This window comes from Microcebus murinus, chromosome 8, assembly GCF_040939455.1.
Source record: "Microcebus murinus isolate Inina chromosome 8, M.murinus_Inina_mat1.0, whole genome shotgun sequence".
NCBI classification, from domain to species: Eukaryota; Metazoa; Chordata; class Mammalia; order Primates; family Cheirogaleidae; genus Microcebus; species Microcebus murinus.
Window position 1 is genome coordinate 10,186,455 of NC_134111.1, and position 15,662 is coordinate 10,202,116.

At 44.4% G+C, this 15,662-nt stretch overlaps 1 protein-coding gene across 7 annotated transcripts in view; it reads right to left on the reverse strand.

Moving 5' to 3' along the window:
- Positions 1-7,646: 7,646 nt before the first annotated feature.
- RALB (RAS like proto-oncogene B) overlaps positions 7,647-15,662 on the reverse strand; it is a 38,789-nt gene continuing 30,773 nt past the window's right edge. For all 7 annotated transcript variants that reach the window (XM_020288531.2, XM_020288532.2, XM_076005466.1 and 4 more), the window contains 2 exons: positions 11,874-12,051; positions 7,647-9,221 (listed from right to left, as the gene is read on the reverse strand). In XM_020288531.2, the coding sequence (XP_020144120.1) occupies positions 9,102-9,221; positions 11,874-12,051 (298 nt within the window). In that variant the 3' untranslated portion in view covers positions 7,647-9,101. The remainder of the gene's footprint in view (positions 9,222-11,873; positions 12,052-15,662) is intronic.

Sequence of the window (15,662 nt, forward strand, 5' to 3'; positions counted from 1 at the left end):
GTGAAACAACCCCCAGCCTCCGTGTCTCTTTCAAAGGCACATGCCTGACAGGCCCCTCTGTTGAAGGAGCTGAGTCAGGTGCCACAAGGACACATGGGACAGATCCTAACCCTACCCAGCAGGACGACTGCAAGGAAATCTGCGCACACACCGTGAAGGCGATGAGGAAAAGGAGACGATGCCCGGAGCTGGGACATCTGAAAAGACAGCGTGCTTGGGATGGCCACTAGGGGTCCAGGCTGCCACTCCCGGTGTGGGGCCGCCTCTGTGTGGATGGAGGAGCATCTCTGGAGGGTGGTGGTCCTGAAAGGATGGGTAGAACTTTCTCAGAAATGGAAACGTGTTCCCAGAACGTGTGAGAAGGCACAGAGAGCGGAGTGAGCGCGGAGAGGGGAGGGCTTTACAACCACCTGTGAAGTCACTAGAGTCACCCCCACTCTACAGGTGCACCCAGGTCACAGAGCCCACACGGGGCAGAGCTGAGATTCACAGAGAGGCACGCGTGATTCCCGGCCAGAGCAGTCTCCCCCGCGCCCAGCACAGGGGCTGCTCAGGCAAGCGGGAGCCCAACGGCAAGGGCGTGGGTCGAGGGACAGCGGACACCGTCCAGACAGGGGAGGGTCCCGGGACTCTGACGGGGCACTCCAGAATCCCTACAGAGGAGAAGTCTGGAGAAATAGTTGCAGGGGTGGGGGCGGCGGTGGGAAGGCTTTTCTAAAGCTGCATTCCCATAGCTATGGTTGTGACTTAGGGGTCTGTTCACCACACGCAGTGGTCTCACTTGCTTTGCCTGCTGGCGACACCAGCTGAACCTACGCAGCCCACGGGCAGGCATACAGTCAGGGCTGTGCTTTAAGCCAGATGCCAAAACAGGGAGAGACCCACGTGGGAAGACCACCATGAGTGCCAGACCACTGCAGACTGGTTATCTCCAAGGTGTGTGAGCTCAAAGGAGGGAAGGAGGAGGGGAGACTTAAAAGGGAAAATTGAAAACTTCTACATTCCGGAGGCTACGAGGGAGAAGGCAGGGGAGCCGGCAAGCACTATGAAGAAAAGCAAGGCAGGACAGAATGCGAAGGCTGGCTCAACCACACAGCAGCTCAGGACAGAGCCCCAAGGCAGACGGCAAATAGCTACTTTCAGCATATCAGAGGCTCACACTGCAGGAAGCTTCTCACTGAGGAAACAAATCAGTCTTCAAATATGGGTTTAGAGAAATATAACCTGGCCAGACTGCTAAGATAACGGCTCTAGTTCTTATTTCACTTTGCCTCTTCATTCTAGTCCTTAAAAGAGAGCCTCTACTTTAAAAGAGACTTAGTTACACACTTTGTCAAGGCCATATGACTTTCCATTTAAGTTACTTAATTCAGGTTAGCAAACACTTAGGGTCCTACGATAGAGTGGTACAGTGCATGGTCTCTGTACACGACAACAAGGTCTAAGAGCAGAGAAGCGGCAGGAACTGTGTGAGCAGAGAGGGCGGGGGGCAGGCAGGCTGGGGAGGGGGGCAGGCAGGCTGGGGAGGAGGGCAGGCAGGCTGGGGAGGGGGGCAGGCAGGCTGGGGAGGGGGGCAGGCAGGCTGGGGAGGGGGGCAGGCAGGCTGGGGAGGAGGGCAGGCAGGCTGGGGAGGGGGGCAGGCAGGCTGGGGAGGGGGGCAGGCAGGCTGGGGAGGGGGGCAGAGGCCCAGGGCAACCGGCAGGCAGTGCTGCGCGGTACTTGCAGCTTTTAAGGGAAAGGAGATGATCAGATCTTTACAAAAAGATTTTATTGTTTGCATTTCAGACCTCCATAAACCCAATTTTTTTAAAACAAAAGTGGGCAGAGAGTGAAGCCAGTAAAGGAATGGTACCCAGAACAAAGAGGTGAAAGAGGAGGAGAAGCCAAGTCATGGGAACATTAGCAAGTGCTGTGAAGACAGGAAAAAGCCCTGTGACGCCGCAGGAGGAAGTCACTGGTGACTCTGCCCCAATCAACATGGCAGAAACGGAAGCAGACTGCAACGGGTACCGATTCGTGTTTCTGGAACATGCGGCCCCCACCCCTATGCTGAAGTAATGCGGTCTAACCATGAAAGACCAAAGGAAAAAAAACGAGTATTTTCTTATACCTATACAGTTCAAGCAGAAGAAAATCTACGCACATACCAAAAGCAAATTTTCCCTAATAAAGAACATAATTTGCACAGCACGAATTGAAAACATGGCCAATCGCATCTGGGAAAGTGCTGACTTGACTTAAAGTTATGCCGTCATTTTGACCGGAAGTCAGAGCGTTTAAGGAAGCGACACTCCATCCACTGTGAGTCTGCAAAGCAGGACCCAGTCCCCAGCGCCTCCCTCACTTAGCTGGCTGCCAACCCCGGTGCATCCCTCCCAACAAGCTGAGAAACCTGGCCGGGAGCTACGTTTTCAGCTGTGCTGAGATGAAGACACTTCGTGGGCCAAGACTTCGCCTTGTCTTAGCATTCTCACTCACACCAACACGTGATTAATTAATGTAGGTCACAGTCTGTATTTACATAAGTTTATCGTAGGTTTAAAATAATGATCCCATACACTTGTTTTCACTGGATAAATCGGATTTTAGGAAAGCTTTTCCAGCTGTAACTACTGAAAATACAAAAGATTTGGTGACTTAGCCCTTGAGAAGTTAACCAATTTATCCCTTTGACAATTATCCCAATTTATCCTGTGTGACACTCACCTTGAGATGTGTTTGGTTTAACCACTAACAACATTTAGGCTTGTTTTAACATGTGACATTGATAGAAGCTAACTGTCCTAAGGATTTTGGAACTCGAAAATCGTTGGGAATCTGGTCCTTCTTCAAAGCCACCTGAGAAGACTGATCTCCCAGCCGGCGGATGCGCTGTAGTGAGGCAACCGGCCCCCTGCAGCCGGGCTCACTCCTGCCCAGGGGCTAGCCCGGCGCCTGCTGCACCCTTCCTCCACCAACCTGGGCAGGAGTTGGAGTCTTCAGCTCTGCCATGTTTCTGAGCTTCTCAGACACGACCAAAGGTCCTGTTCTGATTTAATGAATCGCACGGATGGCAAGAAATCATTCTGGCAATACTTCTGACGGTACTGTCAGTGTAACTGAAAATATCTAGCTTGGTGGCACACAACTAAATGAGTAGAAATTAATAGCTAGCTGCAGCATGTCAGAACATGCTCTAGCATTTAAATCAGAGACTGGGGTGGAGCGGGGGTGTTGGAGGAAGTCTCTTCTTCATTTACATCCACTCAAATAGAAAAGGCCAGCCATAACCCAAGGGACCAAATTAGTTTTAAAATTTTTACTACATCCTTTCCAAAAGTCCTTAAAATGAAACTTATGTAGCAACTGCTAAAAAGAAATAGGGAAGTCTATATTGGCAACATGCATTTATAACAGCAGCATCACCAAGGAGCAAGGTCTCACACTAACTACAACCCGCACGGCACGCAGGATGTTGCTAAGCCCGAGAACAAAAAAGTCTAAAAACCACTAACAGTACAGGTGAGTTAACTCAGATTTCTCAACCATATGAAAATAAGAGAACATTCAAAGTCAACTATATTTCAAAAAACATAGGACAAAGAAGGAATTACTACTTCACATACCAGGTAACGAACTCATCACCCAAGAAATAAGGGCAAAACGTATAAATGGAATCCCCACAGGCAGAGGGAAAACCTAACATTCCCTCACTTGAAAGTTGATGGCAGAAGACAACTGGCCAGAGTCAGGTCTGACCCCAAATGCTGAGGTCCACACTCCTGCAGAACAGAGATTGCTGTGCCCCCCAAGGTCAAAATGACCCTTGCACAGGTCAAATCAACAGGTTCATTCTATCTAACCTTTATTTGACATTGATCTGCAAACAAAGGAAATACTAAGTACATGGGAAAATAAAACCAGGACAAAATGGAAGGCTGAGTCTCTCCTGAAGCTTCCATTCAAATAATAGTAAAGACAAAGCCTGAAAGACCAAGAGAATGGAGAGGGCCCCTCCTTGATGTGTGAGTGTGACAAGTGCACGGAAGCTGAAACGCAGAAGGGACTTGGTAGATAGACGTGGCTGCCGAGGAGAAGGGCTGAGCTGCCCAGCAGGATGGGCTCCGTCCAAATTGGGAGCTTGAGCAGCAGCAGTACGAGGAAGTATGGCTGGAAACAGGGAGACTAAATAGAGGCTGTCTGGGAGACAGGCCCCCCACCCCTGCAGGCCACACTGTGCCCACTGCCAGGGCTCTGCTATTGGAAAGAAACATCCACAGAGAACCAAGCAGCCAGCCTGGCAGGGGCCCCGGGGCCTACCTCCCTCCACTGGGCACCTCCAGCACAATGACTGGTTTTCTCTTCCTTCCTAAGAATATGGCTGGATGACCAGAAATCACTAGATGTTTAAGGAAAACTACCCCTTAAAAAATAAGGAGTAGAATAAAGAGAAAAATGAATAAAAATTCAACAAACTTAAGTCTGGGAATACAACTTTCAAAAGACCTAATATCCTTAGAAAGTCAAGATATTGAATCCATAAGGCCAAGAACTTAAGTTGCTACAAAAAAGGAACAATAAGAGACAAAGAAAGCTTTTGTTCACACACACAAATAATGAGTTAGAAGACAAAGTTGATTCCAATAGTGTAAGTTTCAAAACGGCAAAGAATTTGGTCTGTTTTGTTCACTGCTGTATGTTAAGAATCTACAACAGTGCTTGGCAAATCACAGGTGATGAAAAAGAGAGGGAGGATGAATTCAAGAAAAAATAAAGATCAAAAAATATAAGAAATGAATGAAGCAGATACGAACAGAGGCAACAGGAGTTCTGGAAAGGAAGAAAGGAAAATGCCTTTTTCTAGAGCTGAAGACACAGGAGTCTCCATTGGAAGCCTCTGCTGAGTGCCAAGCAGGATGAGCCCCTGAGGACCCACATTTCGATCCCCCTGTGTCGTCTCAGACACTGCAGGTGAGGAGATGCTCCTCAATGACTGGAGAGAGAAAAACCAGAGCACCTGCTACAAAGGGATGACAACCTGAGGACACTGGAGCTGAGCCTTCCAAGTTCCCAGGGAAAATGATTTCGAACCCAGAATTCTACTTCAGACCAAACCAGCAATCAAATAAATGGGCAAAAAGTAACAATACTCTCATATATGCTGCGGGACTCTGAAAGCTTACCTCCAGGGCACGCTTCCTGAAAATATACTCCAGTAAGATGAGGCTAAAAGCAAGACAGGAAGATGCGAGACTCAAGAAGGTATGGAATTAACCCAAGTGTCCACCAAAAACAAATCTCAGTACCTAGAAAGTAATCAGTACAAATTACATTGGGCAACCAATGAGCTCAAAGAATGGAAGCAGATTCCAAGCAACAGAAAGAAAGAAAAAGAAATTGGTGTCAAGCAAAAAAAGTACACAAGGATTCTCTCAACAAGAAAAAAAGTGGTTTCAGGAAAAGTAGACGAGGGGTGGGGGGGTTACTGCCTAGGAAACAGCCAAAGATGAGCAAGCCCAAAAATGATCCAAGCAACCGACAGAAGGGTCCACTTGACAACACGCACACTCTCCTCCGAGTGAAGATAAATGCAACTGCTGCCACCTTGCTTGGCTCAGCGAGGACTCACATTTACATACATCAGAATAATCACACACTATTGACTGGTGCCCAGTTTTTCTTTCTAGAGAGAAAGCACAAACATCTGAATTATGGTCACAGAACAGACGCTCTGTGTCTTCTACCTTGCTAATGTGAACGTGAGGGTGTAGCAAGAAGGAAGAGCTGATGAAAGCTGGGAAGGAGAGGGGGTCGAGAGAAGAGGAACAGGAGTGTCAACATCCTCATCTTTCCAAGTGGGGAACCAAGCAACACCTTTAAGAGTTGATCGAATAAGAAACAGAAGTTTAAATACATAGTTTTAAAAGGCATAGCAGGCAGCAAGAAAGGACCTGAAACAGCGATGTTACTGTTGATTGTACAATGGTGATGGGGCGGTGAGGGGCCCAGGTGAGCTAAGTCCTCATCTACCATGGCGAGTCAGCACTGGAAACGTCTGAGGTTGAGAATCAAGACAAAATGGCATAAGGATATCATTAGAAACAGAGAAGGACCCAGCAAGTGAGCGGAGAGTAGAAAGGGTGAGATGCACCTTTGGAGCACAGGGCCGGAGCACGGAAGAGCAAGACTGAAGACCCTCCATAACAAGCACTTCTAGACCTTAAGATCTTAAAGCCTGTGCAGTTACAATTTTGATGAAATATTTTAATGAATTTTAAAAATATCAAAGTCAGGCTTACAACTATAATATTAACATATTAGTACTTTTCAAACACTGCTAAGCTTCTAGGTACTTTGTTAGAATGTAGCCTCTGACCAACAGAGGTGAATTTTATATTTCAGGTATTGTCATTTAATTTAAATTTATATGCCATAATTCACCTAATCTAAAACATCATTTTCTCCCACATTTTTATGTAATTGAAATATTCATTTAATTGGTAGGGGTTTTTTTTAGTTGTACATAAATGATGTTGACATTGTCTTGCAATCAATGGTGTCTTAGATTTGATGAAATAGGATATTTGTAGGAAATTATGTGTCTAGGTAATTTTCCCTATGTTACTTTATGAAATCATAGACTGTTACATCTTTTTCTAATACTGTGCCCCTCCCCTCATCATACTCCCGCCATATATAGTGGTCTGTGGGCTTTTCCTGAACACCTTAGGGCCGTGGGACCAGCTGCTCCGAGTCTGAAAAGCTCCCCCCGACCTGTTCCCCCACTGGCTGGCTCCTTCAGGTCACGCAATCTCAGCTTAACTGTCACTCCCTTGGAGAAGCCTTCTGAACACCCAATCTCAATCAGCACTGCAAACTTAAAGTATTTCCTACCATATTACCCAGCTTTACTTTCATCTAAGCATTTACCCTGATATTTTCATTTGCTTGTCTCTTTCCTTACTAAAAGCATAAGCTCTGGAGAGCAGAGACCTCGCCTACCTTGTTCAACACCACATCCCCAGCCCCAGAATAGAGCCTGACACTGGGTGTGTGCTCGAACATTTCTAGAATAAAGACTTTAGAAATACAAGCTATGGGTATAATGTCTAATCATTTAGTAAATACGTTTCAAATTTATAAAAAGTATTGCTTCCCTATTTTTCTATGACAAAGAATCTCATATGTATAATGAATTATTTGTTAGGAAGATCCAATTCTGATTGCTATCCAGTCAAATATAATTTTAGAAATATACTAATAGCATTTGCCAAATATAATTTCTATAGCATGAAACAAGTCATACCATCTTTAATTCATTTATACATAGTCCAAATTTACCTATTCTTGATCAGAAATGATATCAAACAGGTGGCCAACTAGGATGAAAACAAAAAGGTTATTTCAGAAATTCGAAAGAATAATTGCCCTCAGCTTTTGAAATTTTAAGAGTAGTGGTCTCTCTCAAAAGAAAGATGAAGTTAAAAGTAGTTTATATTTATAATTTTATTACCCACAGCTCAATTAAAAGAGTTAATTGAAATAGTTTGTTCGATACTGCAGAACATCTAACAAAAACTATAATGAACAACTGTCAGCTCCTTGAATACTCGTGTTTCCCATGTATGACCAGAGAATAAAATGAAAAGGCTGAAATACTGAAAAAGTCTATTTATCTGCTTTGTTTTTATTCAAAAAAAGCCCATGATTCTTTGGGAGGAAATACAAGATTGCTTTATAGTCAGATCATAATCTCTGTAGTAACCATAAATTCCAAAGGTTCTGCTCTCCCCCTCCAATTCACCTTTGGCACCTACACATCAAATGTCACTTCTGACAAAGGGGAGAAAGTGTGCCGAATACTGGGCTTTTATCACAGTGCTCCTTTCTGACAAAAATGTTTCTGATTGCTGAATTTAGGATACTGATACAATAAGAAAGATTAATAATATCTCATCAATGAAAATCTTTTTCTAACTGACTATATCGCTAAGATGTAGAAAAGAGTGGTATTAGAAACAGCAGCCAATTCTCAGAAGTAAAGGGGCAATGGCTTATCTTCCCCCACTTCTTCTAATTTTAGATGAGAATCGCAGAGCAGTTCTATGAGAGGTAGCAGAAGGTCTGGCATAGGCTCCGGCTTCATGATTACGGAAGACAATTTTAACTCATCCCATCTTTCAAAAGAACTTGTGTGACACTTCAAGAGCGAAAGAGGCTCCCTCGGCCTCCGCATGCAGAGCCCCACTGGTCAGGGGGCAGACGCACTGGTCACTTGTGGAGAGGGAGGGCCGAGCCCAGCACTGGCAAGTAGGAGAGGGCTTGGCCAGAGAACTTAAAAAAATCTGATTAGAAAAGTGGGTCATTTATAAAGTGTACTACTCTTGAGTATTCACTTAGTCTAACAAAAAAAGTTCCTACACAAAAATTGGGATGCTACAAGAGAAAAATAGCCAACATGGGCTATCATTGGCCAATACTTAAATATGAAGAAAATAACTCAACTTCCATTTTTCATATGCAAGGAAGATTCATAAGCTTGATAGTGACCTATTTGGCACAATTCAAACTCATTTTTTTAGCTATGCTCCAGATCCACAGGGTATTGCCAAGAAATTTATCCAAAAAAAATCTGTGGATTTTTCAGTATCATTAGCGCTTAATGGATGTTTCTCATTACCACTGCTACACTGGTAACGGTGGAGGAGGGGGGTCTTACTCCATTCTCCTCTTCCAAAATCTAATAAAAGAAGACATTTTTGTTTCAAAAAAAAGATGGGAATGTTATAAAACTAGGAACAAAATAAGATGCTATGGCATTACTTCTTCTATATAATTCACACCCAACTGTTTCCTACCTGCAGCACTACACACATAGTTAAGCTTTGGGACGGAGGGAAGAAACTCCGGAACCTCCTGGCAGAGCAGCCATCCCGTGCGTGAACACGGGCTTTTTTCTTCCACCAGCCACTGAGTCACAGACACTTTCCCCATTAAAAGAAGTATGCAGGAATAAGGCCGGGAAAGCGGGAAGCACAGCCAAGGAGTCAACTGCAGTCTTCTCTTTACGAGCCCAGCCCTGCGTCCTGAGTGGCAGGTGACTTCACCCACCATCTTGGCATTCACAGTAAGCAACATCTTTCTCTAAAACTTTTCTTGTTCTTGCTGCTTTTCTTGCCATTCTTGTCTTTGTTTTCTGACATCTTCTTTGCTCTGATTTCTCTCATTAGGTCAAAGAACACCTGGGGGTGGGGAGGAAGGGGTGAAGAAAAGGCCATTTAATGATTTAATGAAACAATTCAACTAAGCAGGATATGAGGTTATATTTCAAAGCATAAAGCCACATTTATTTTTATAAGCCATATGCCAACAAGAACAAAGGATCTACAGTAAATAAGAATAATTAACTCTAAAAGAATATTCTAATTATACAAAGTAAACACCTCTGCACATGTCATACAACTGGCCAAGCTAAAGACAGAACCATCATAGGGCTATTACCATTCAACAGCTAATTTCAGAATGATGAAGTCTTTTCTTGTGGTAAGTACGATGAAGGGTAAAACGTGTTTTGCATAGAGCAAATCTACAGCTTTGTGAAATTCACAAACATCTAGAGTGACAACAGATTTAGCAATCAGATTTTCTAGCATTTCCAACCACCAGAAAAGGGAAAATGACATGAGGACCTGCTACTGGGCGCTCATACACCTCTGTATCTTATTTAATCCTTACAAAACCCTACAAAGGTTGGAATATCATTATGCATGAACCTTTCCCAGTGTAAGTTCACGACAGCAGCCAAGGGCAGACAGAGGGGTGGGAGAAGGAGGCATACACCAGCGAACACTGAGGCTCCTGCACTGTGAAGCTGGGCCGAGGGAGGAAGCCAGCTGTCCTTCCTGCCACAGCGTCCCCCCCATGTACACCCTCCCACCCCAATTCTCAGGAACAAGCGCTCCTCCATGCCTCGTGATGTCAATTCAAAGGAACTTTATCAAGAACCGATGAGACTTGTCCTCTGAATGTCAGTGTGTTATTTAGATATGATTATCGTTTGTCACGGTAGTTTGGGTTTTGCCCTCTGCTACCAGCAATCATGCCAGAGGGCTGATTATACAAGCAGACAAAATATGCCTCCTACAGAGAGACATCTGAGATTTCTCACAGAGAAAGATGGAGATGGAAAGTGTGAGACTGAGCATAGGCTTTTATCTTTGGACATTCACATAAAACCACAAGCTGCTATCTTTATTTTCATGGACGTTCCTCCTCGGTGAACAGCAAGACCAGGCTTCTGGAGTGCGGGACTCCACTGCAGCTGCGCCAGCTCCAGCCCCTCAGGAAAGAACACTGCCCAGAACAGCAACAGCCAACAGCTTCAAACCTTACAGCTTTTCCTTTTGTCCTAACAGCCAAAGGCAGGAGGAGAGGGATGGAGCTCATCCAACTAAAATGATGACAAAGTTGTTCAGGGGCTGATCTTATCACATCTTCCATGTAAATTCTTTACAAGTGAATACAATGCTCCCAGTCATAAGTTTCTGCTGGTTCCTGTTTGGCAGGTCAAGCTGGTCCAGTGGAGGGGGGAGACGACAAGCTGCTCTAAGACGGCCCCCTGGCCCAACCCCACCCCATCCAAGAAGTACACACCGACAGTTCCAAGCTGACAAAGTCTTCCCGATTTTTTAAAAATGAAGCATATGTCTGCATTTCCTGCGTGTTTTCCACAGCTAAGACATAATTTGATAAAAGGAAAGATTTTGAGTAGCATAAGAATCAACATAAGAGATAATAATTCGAAGAAAAAGTAGCGGATTATACACCTCACATTGCAGACAACTAAACGGATTTATGTTGAGGTGCTGCCAAAGTGCCTCTAAAGTGATCCCCTCCAACACCAACATTCTCACTGCCAGTGTTGCTCTGGCACCGGTTCAAGCTAACATAAAGCTTGGTTAAACATCTCCCCCATCAGGTAAGAAGCAAAGGGGCATGATTTCCCGTAGGAAGGAGGTCAGAGGAAGGGATGTGGGAGATTGGGATGTGAGGTCACAGAACACGTCCACGGTCGGCGGCCAAGCTGATGCGTGCTGGGATGTCACAAGAGCGTGGCTCGTGAGGTAAGAGCCTATGAAAAAGTGAAGGCAGAAGGGAGAGGCTCATCCTTAAGGTTTAGCTTAAAGATTTTAGCTGTGTGGCAACCATCTGGAACCTTCATTAAAAAAAGAAAAAACTGGGTTTAACAACAGCAATCCCCGATAGGTGGGTTTTCAAATTATCAACATTCATCATTGTCAAGAGATGTGAATGGGAAAGTACGCTGAGGATGGGATAAGAGAGAGAAGAGAGATCCCGCAAAGTTGATTCCTGAGAGCAAATACAACTTAGAGACCAAATGATAAAGACAGAACACCTTGGCACTGTCAGTGGACAGTAAGGTGAAAAGAATAAATCTAACCAATAACTCAGTGAGAGTAAAATCAAGAAAGCCCATGTTTCTTCCCAGGCCACCTTCAGGGGAACCTCCCTACCGCAGCCCCACACGGCCAGCCCTGCCCCTGAGGAACAGCAGGCTGTGCTAGGGAGAAAGGAAGCTCGCTCTGCCCCTCCCTCCAGCACGGTCTCCACACGTCAGGGGCTGTCCTGCCACGCCTCCCAGGACTATGCAATGCCTGCCCCACATGCTCTAAAGCCACCTGGTGACAAGGTGAAAGGACCCGGTTGTTTTACATACAGGGTCAAATCTTCTCATCTCTCATGAGACGGCTTACACATGTGGAGAAGTCAGAGTTTCACCTAGTTCCCATAAATGGTTTCCACAAAAAGAAACAGGTGAGATATTTGCATTCTGCTATTTCTCAAGGCTGTTTCCAAAAACAGTGTGTGCCTACCTTGTCCACATTGGCTCGTGTCTTAGCCGACGTCTCCACGTACTGCACGCCCCACTCTTCCGCTTTACTCCTGGCCTCCTCGATGGGCACCTGCCTCCGCTCCTCTAAGTCGGACTTGTTTCCCACAACAAGCAACGGAATTTTATCTTCTTCAGACTTGACACGGAGGATCTGTTCCCTAAGGTGTTACATCAAAAATGCAGCAGCTAAGAAAGCTAGAGTATAAACTGGTTTTGTGGACACCCCTGAAATAAAAGGCTTTCCTAAGGCAGAAGAAGAAATTGCTACACTCAGGCCATGTTCCAAGGAAGCACTAGAAGCAGTCATAAACTAGACAAGTGTTTTCAAAGTCTGGCTCTCAGTTTGCCCGCATCAGAATCACCTGGGGTGCTCATTACAAACGCAGACTTCCGGGCTCAACAGTCCTACAGAGACAGATGTCTGGATAGGAGCCCAGGATGCTGCATTCCAACAGGGGCCCAAAGTTACACTTACATACACAAGAAAAAGAAAAGAAAAACTGTGAATCTCTGGGATAAAAACAAGCTAAAAGAAGAATCACCATAAAATGCTTAATAATTCCCCTTTAACAATTGGTATGATTTCTTTGTGACAGTAAAAGCTATGAAATCCAGTGTTTTTCATATGGAATGTGGCAGCCTATTAGTGGATCACAAAATTAATTTAGTGGGTCAGAATCTGTAGGGTTTTTTCCCTCAGTGAAATAGAATATTATAGACTAGAACAGAACCATCCAAGGTAATCTCAAGTAGTAAAACTATTGCTTTGTGAAACTTCAGTTTTGATTAAATCTCCATATGACTCTCCCACTACACACATACATACAAAGTGTCCGTTTAGACACAGTAAATGCTACAGGCCTGCGATCTCCAACCCCCAGGCTGCAGAACTCCACACCATCCCCCATGGAAAAATTGTCTTCCATGAACCTTAGGAAAGGGTGGGGGAGGGGCTGCACAGCAGGAGGTAAGTGGTGGGCAGGCCAGCAAAGCTCCATCTGTATTTACAGCCACTCCCCATCACTGGCATCACTGCCTGAGCTCTACCTCCCTCCCGCGCCTCCTCGCCCCTCCAGTGGAAGAATTGCTTCCACAGACTCAGGAAAGGGCGGTTCACAGCAGGTGAGCAGTGTTCAGGTGAGCGAAGCTTCATCTGTATTTGCAGCCGCTCCCCATCACTCACACCACCGCCTGAGTTCCACCTCCCTTCCGCCCACCCTCCGTCCGTGGAAAAATTGTCTCCCATGAAATTGGTCCCTGGTGCAAAAAGGTTGAGGACCCCTGTCAACAGAACAGGGACAGACGCCTTATGCAGTAATCACATTTCAATGGACATAATGTTATTTTTCTACTACAAAGAAAAAAAGATGAAAGGAAAGGAAATACTCCAAGGCCTATGGAAAAGTACTTCAAAGATGTCATCTCTGAAAATACCCATTAACCTCTACTAAAAATAACCATGGATTCAAAAGTATTAATCAAGATGAAATATTTTAAAAAATCAGTTACATATTATATTTCCGTTACTTTGGTCCAATGTGGACATTTCTACTTCTACATTTCAATACATTTCAAAAAGAGTCCCCTTCAAAAATGTATTTTGTGGAGCTCTGCATTGATTTTTACATGACATAGGGTAACATTTCACAATAAATTTTTTTTAAAATTTCCATACAATTTAAGTACCAGATATCAAATATTTTAAGACAAACACAAAGGAGGAAAAGATACTTGAAAATTGCACCCTACATTTGAATAGGAGCCAAAAACCATGATACGTTTATAAGTTATATGATCAATACAAACTATGAGCCATAAAAACTCACAGCTTTTTGGTTCATTAGCCTTGCAGGGGCATGTAAAATACCTCATTAATAAACATACTCATCCAAAAATGAGAACACAGAGTTCTGGCCTCTTGTGACAAGTCTATTTATCTTAGTTTATGAAATATCATCCAGGAAAAGTGTCCAGGAAGACAGCATATTAACATTCGGCTTTATGTCGGGGCTTCTCCATTTGAAAAGTACATACAGAAATGCTATGTTTTAAAACTGCCAACAGGCATAGAGTAAAGTGACTGAGTTAACCGCAAGGGCTCAGATAATCTACCTGCATTCTTCTGCTTCCAATGACACAAGAAACCCGGGCAGCCTGGGACTTCTATTTAAATGTTCAGAGTTCAAGTCAAGAGAACTAACTTTCCCTTCTTTTCTGCTTTACGTATTCATTTGCCCTTTTTCTTGTAAGGATCCCCTTTTTCCCATAACCACCAAAACCCTTTCAAAGATGAGACGAGACCCTGCCGACTGAGAATGCGTGGACATCGTCTGTGCGCACGTGGTGAGGGCAGAGGGCGGGGGCGCTCGCTGTCTATGCCGGGGCAGGACTGTCCTGCCCAGCACTTCCTCCCCGTGAGTCACAGAGCGAAAGGGAATCGAAAGGCTCAGTGCAGGGACGGAGGAAGAGAGTGCACATCTGTCCTGCTTTATCCCCAAGGAGGCACAAACACGGGACTACGCAGACACACAATTATAAATATGTGAGCTATATTCAAACATAGAAACCTCTAGGGATATCTGAAAAGTCTCATAATGAGTCCTAGTCAGCCAGCTGACCACCACCCGTCCGCTACACTTCCAGAGCGCTGGGGACCTCCGCGTGCTGAAGGTGTGAGCTGCAGAGCGACAGCTGAGGCACCACCGGCGCCTCCCACCGGCTCTGCCGCTGCGCCTGCACGCCTCGAGGCCTCCCTGGCTCCCTGACACTTCCGTGCTCATTTTGGGGACACATTTAGCTTCCTCATTTTTGCCTTTGGCTGATCACCTTACTTTCTGACCAGAACTTACTAAAGAATGAAAAAAATTACTGGTTGTTTCGTTTCGTTTTCCTGAAGGTTCTCCATTAGACTCTAGATCTGCTTTTTTGTTCAGACATGGTCTCACTTGGTTGCCTGAGCTAGAATTAGATCTGCTTCTTAAAATAAAAAGTCATCTAGATAGATATGTTTATTAGAAGAGTAAATTAAAAAAAAATACAGTTGTGTAAGAGAAATTGGAAGGGTTTGCAGTAAAGAAAAAATTACAGAAGATAAGAATTATGCCCCAAAGTTTATTTCTTTATAAGGAAATGAACTTAATCTTTAACTGCCACATTTTAAAATGCATTATAGCAGTGACTATTCTACTCTCCATGTAAGTACCACGTGCCACACCGTGATAGGGTTTGGGGACACGATGTAAGGTAGCCACGGTTCCCACCCATGTGCATTTCACAGTCTAATGCGTCATCATGTCATGTAATTTCTCAACAGCTACATTTTCAGAGAAAGAAACAGAATCCTGATCCTGAGTAAACTTGCCCCTGGTCACAAAGCTAGCAGGTGGTATGACAACGATTCAGACTAGGTAAAGCCACACTCTCTCCCCTCCACTGTGCTACAAGTCCTCACAAGAAGCAAAAAATGGTCATTCTGATTCATACTCTCCTGCCAATGCTTCATAAACCTCAAAAAAGATCAAAAATTGTTACTTTTGTAGTAAAATTATAAGAAAGATAAAGACAGTTAACTTGATCCATCACTGTCTCTCAGGATTTATACGAACAAAATTATAGGTTCTTGAGTATATGGAATAGCTTCATCCTTTTTCAGAAATAACATTCTTAAAATAATTTATATTCAGAAATCACAGAACAGGGAAGCCCAAAGAGATTACAATAATGATGGACTATAATGTGCCAAGCTTCAGAAAGCCCCAGAAAATTCTTT